This window comes from Berghia stephanieae, chromosome 11, assembly GCF_034508935.2.
Source record: "Berghia stephanieae isolate SIO BIC M18660-M18661 chromosome 11, UCSD_Bste_1.3, whole genome shotgun sequence".
NCBI lineage: Eukaryota > Metazoa > Mollusca > Gastropoda > Nudibranchia > Aeolidiidae > Berghia > Berghia stephanieae.
In genome coordinates, this window is record NC_088370.1 from 44,238,533 (window position 1) to 44,241,032 (window position 2,500).

A 2,500-nucleotide genomic window follows, 5' to 3' on the forward strand; every position below is an offset into this window, starting at 1 on the left:
CGTAAAGCTAGTTCTTGAGGCTATTTCTACAGTCCCGTAAAGCTGGTTCTTAGGGCTATTTCTACAGTCCCGTAAAGCTGGTTCTTATGGCTATTTCTACAGTCCCGTAAAGCTGGTTCGCGGGGATACTGTAGTTTTAAAATAGCTAACAAAACACAAATGTTATAAACAGATCAAAATGGTTATAGGCATCAATGTTTTGTTCTTCGTACAAAGTAAATTTATTTAATGTATTTTGTCTTTTAATACAAAAAGCCATGCAAAGCTGGGTTGAAGCGCTTTTTCTCGGGTATTTCCGACTTTTCCTTGGTCACCGATGCCGAGAAGTCTTGAGTGTATGTCACCGATGGTTCGAGGTATCGTCAAGACTCACGCCCGGCACTACTGGTTACTAAATCGTTGGAAGTGTGTACGTTCCTCCAGAGGACAAATAATGAATAAGTTGTACATTGAATCATAAGGTGGTATGGCTATTTTAGTAGCAGGATGTGTAGGCAGATTCTAAGAATTACAGGGCGGAAAAGAGCGAGGATAGATCAATTTTATTGACAACCAACATATATTATTTAGACTAGATAATAAAATGCCATCACTCTGATACCCGGAGATCATTTCACAAGGTATATATTCAGTCCTCAAAAAGAGTAGTGTAACACTTCTAATGAAATAGGAACCAGTTAATTGACAACACATTTGTGGGAGTCCTTGAGATAATCAATTGCATGGTGAAAAGGTTTGAACAGAGATATTGACAATGTTAGTTAATAGGTCAATTTTTATGGAAAATGAGATCTCATCAAAAATCATTAAATCAAACATTTTTCTCCATATTGATGAAATATTTTAATTGAGTTCTACTCTTAAATATTTTATTTTGATTTTTTTATGAAGGTAATTATTATATTTAATATCAACTCTTGTCAACTTTGGAAGCGATTCTCTCAAAATTAAGGTTTCACACTCTAGTCCATGCATATGACCATTATTTCATGAAAAATCACCCGATTTGCTTCAAAAAAAAAGATTAAAATGCCCAGGAGACATTAAGCTTTCAAAAAATGCACACAAAAATAATCGCAACAAACATTTTCCATATGCGACTGTTTATGTTAGGGACGCACACATTGTTCTTCCCGTTTGACATCAAATAATATAGGCTGTACAATTCTCAATGATTCCCTCTATTTCATTGGTCCTCCGACCCTGCCCTCCAGGCGCCTTTCTTCCTCGTCATGGTTGAATGCCTTCCAGTGCAGCATGCAGACCCTGGGCTTCAAATCTCAGGAGAAAAGGGACTGTGGCACGTCCTTAGGGGGGACAATCTGTCAAAAGCTAGAATGTGAGTTATCTCCCATAGACTTGGATTGGATGGTGGTGGTGGTGGTGGTGATGACGACGATGACGACGACGGCGGTGACGGTGACGATGAGGATGACGATGACGATGGCGATAATGATGACGATGATGATGATGATGATGATGACGATGACGATGATGATGGCGATAATGATGACGATGATGATGATGATGATGATGATGATGATGATGATGATGATGATGATGATGATGATGATGATGATGATGATGATGATATCACAAGGGACATAAGGGACAAAGTCTTAGTGATATCGGAAGATACGACTTGCCTGACGAAAGCCATCTTTGTCAGTTGGACATAAAGGAGCCCGTCAGAGCCATTGGGCTCACGGAGCCATTGAGCCCACGAGCCAGATGTTATGGATGTCATGATTTTGGAATGACATTACAGGTCATTGCACCATATGAAAGATCAATTTTCAAATAAGAAATGCCTGTATTTCAGCCATCCCAGACTGTGTCCAGCTGGCTAACGTGTCCGACGTCTATGAACACAACAAGAATGTCCTGGGCAGTCAAATGTCTGCCACGTACTGTGTCCAAATGTGTCTGAATCGACGATATTCTCCAATAGGCAATCGTATGGAGCAGGTGACTACCTTGATCTCTCTCTCTCTCTCTCTCTCTCTCTTCTCTCTCTCTCTCACACACACACACACACTCTCTCTCTCTATCTATCTCTCTCTCTCTCTATCTCTATCTCTATCTCTATCTCTCTATCTATCTATCTATCTATCTCTATCTCTATCTATCTATCTATCTATCTATCTATCTATATATCTATCTAACTATCTATCTCTCTCTCTCTCTCTCTTTCAATTTCTCTCTTGCTCTTCCTTCTTTTTCTCTCCATATATATATATATATATATATATATATATATATATATATATATATATATATATATATATATATATATATATATATATATGGTAAGTACGCTTTCTTCGTAGTTTGGGATATTGTGGTCCGTCATAGTCTCGCTTCGCCGTTGGAATCGTGTTTTGACCAGCCTTATACTTGAGACCAATTTCGTTGTTAGATGAACCGGCTCTGACTAAAGTCGTTATAAAGTAAATTATCGTGTACATGTAAAGGGACAAAAGAACAAATTTCATTTATC

At 38.2% G+C, this 2,500-nt stretch overlaps 1 protein-coding gene across 1 annotated transcript in view; it reads left to right on the forward strand.

Moving 5' to 3' along the window:
- The window catches only part of LOC144957218 (uncharacterized), a 34,310-nt gene that overhangs the window by 2,912 nt on the left and 28,898 nt on the right, over positions 1 to 2,500 (forward strand). The window contains exons 2-3 of the mRNA XM_078888277.1: positions 1,215 to 1,339; positions 1,823 to 1,968. Of these exons, the coding sequence (XP_078744403.1) occupies positions 1,258 to 1,339; positions 1,823 to 1,968 (228 nt within the window). The 5' untranslated portion in view covers positions 1,215 to 1,257. The remainder of the gene's footprint in view (positions 1 to 1,214; positions 1,340 to 1,822; positions 1,969 to 2,500) is intronic.